We start from the raw sequence: 1,711 nt of genomic DNA on the forward strand, positions 1-1,711 counted from the left end.
TTAATTCACCTCAGTAGAAAATGCAGTACAATAGGACACTAATGGAATATATATGCTACATATTTAGCGGTTTTGTATGAAATAAAATGTAATTATTTACCAATGTACCATATCTGTAACGTTTCATGTTACATGGACATTTTTTGCAGCCTAACTTATATTCATGAAACACGTCACAATATCCCTTTAGAATACAACTTTTATATGATAAAAGTGGGATAAAAGTGAATTACTTATTGGGCCTCATTTTCTCGCTATATACCATGTGTGTTATAAGCTCTATTTCTTGCAGCTCCCAACAGATGGCCATTTCATGCACACTAGCCACTTTTGTCACAGTGCATGAGACAGTGGAGTACTATGTATCCCACGGGTCTAATAGAGGTAAGGTTGGAGTAGTACATTGAAAATCAAATGTTCGATGCTGGGAACGTTTATTCTAACAGGGGTTTGAGGAGAAAATCTGTAATGCGCCTTATCATCAGAATATCCAAATAAAAGTATTTTAGGCAGACTCAGCCTTCTCAGTGTTCTGAGCAGTGGCAGTGGATGCAACATCAGAGCCACCATCGTCTCTACCTTCAGTGTTACAGGCAAGGCAAGGTAGTTTCTTCTCAAGGGCAGCTCGGTACTTAGGATGACTGATGGCGTATACGATAGGGTTGTAAACGGCGTTGGCCTTGGCGAAGACAGATCCCCAGATGGAGAAAAGAGGTGTAACCATGGGCCTGTTGAACATTCCTCCCCAGTTGATGATGAAGTATGGGGTCCATGCCACGAACCACAGGGTGACGGTCATGAGAGCAACCTTGCACAGACGGCATTCAGCTGAGGTCTTTTGGGCTTCCTCGCTTCTCAGAGACTTTACTCCCATCTTCTTGGCTTGTTCTCGCATTCCCTTCTCGTGGGCAGCAACAGCCTTAACAATGAAAGTGTAACTGTAGATGATATATGCAAGAGGGAAAAGATATACCCACACTGAGTAGATGTACAGATAACTCCTAGAGAGTTCAGTTTCCGTCAGGTAGTCAGTGCCACATGCAAGCATGTTACCCTCAGGTACATAACGGTTCCATCCGAAGAAGGGAGGAAGGCACCAAGCAAGAGTGAAAAGCCAAGTACCAGCAATCCGCATCATAGCACCCCCAGATGTGAGAGGTTCAGCAGATACTCCCTTGACGATTACGTTGTATCGGTCAGCAGTGATGAAGACCATAGACCAGATAGACACGCAGCCGAAGAAGGAACCGAGGAAACCGTAGATCTCACAGAAGAATCCGCCAAGAATCCATGTTCCCCAATAAGCATTGACCAGGAGAGGAGGAGTCATGGTAAGCATCATGAAGAAGTCGGAGATGGCCAAGTTGACGACCAAAAGATTGGCTGGTGATCGTAGGGATTTGGTATTCATGAATACCCAGATAACAACAAAATTACCAGCCAGGGAAAGAGATCCCATGATAGTCATCCATAATCCCAGGAGGCCATACCAGAGAGGATTCATGGGAGGGAACTGATACCAGTGAGAATGTACCATATGGAGCATACTTTCTGGCACTGTGTCTACCACTGTATAGTTCCCATAAGGGTTGGTGGATGGAAGGACAGTGTCCTGAGGTGGTTGGTTCCAAGACATCTGCAATTGATTTTATATTTCAGAATTAGTACATCGTACATAACTGCTGGAAAATAAAAGATGTGCATGCGCGCG

At 44.1% G+C, this 1,711-nt stretch overlaps 1 protein-coding gene across 1 annotated transcript in view; it reads right to left on the reverse strand.

Annotated features, from left to right (window-relative positions):
- Positions 1 to 417: 417 nt before the first annotated feature.
- LOC119581657 (rhodopsin-like) overlaps positions 418 to 1,711 on the reverse strand; it is a 1,676-nt gene continuing 382 nt past the window's right edge. Inside the window, exon 2 of the mRNA XM_037929781.1 lies at positions 418 to 1,636. Coding sequence (XP_037785709.1) covers positions 506 to 1,636 — 1,131 coding nt within the window. The 3' untranslated portion in view covers positions 418 to 505. The remainder of the gene's footprint in view (positions 1,637 to 1,711) is intronic.

The sequence above is a fragment of the Penaeus monodon genome, chromosome 15 (assembly GCF_015228065.2).
Source record: "Penaeus monodon isolate SGIC_2016 chromosome 15, NSTDA_Pmon_1, whole genome shotgun sequence".
Taxonomy (NCBI): domain Eukaryota; kingdom Metazoa; phylum Arthropoda; class Malacostraca; order Decapoda; family Penaeidae; genus Penaeus; species Penaeus monodon.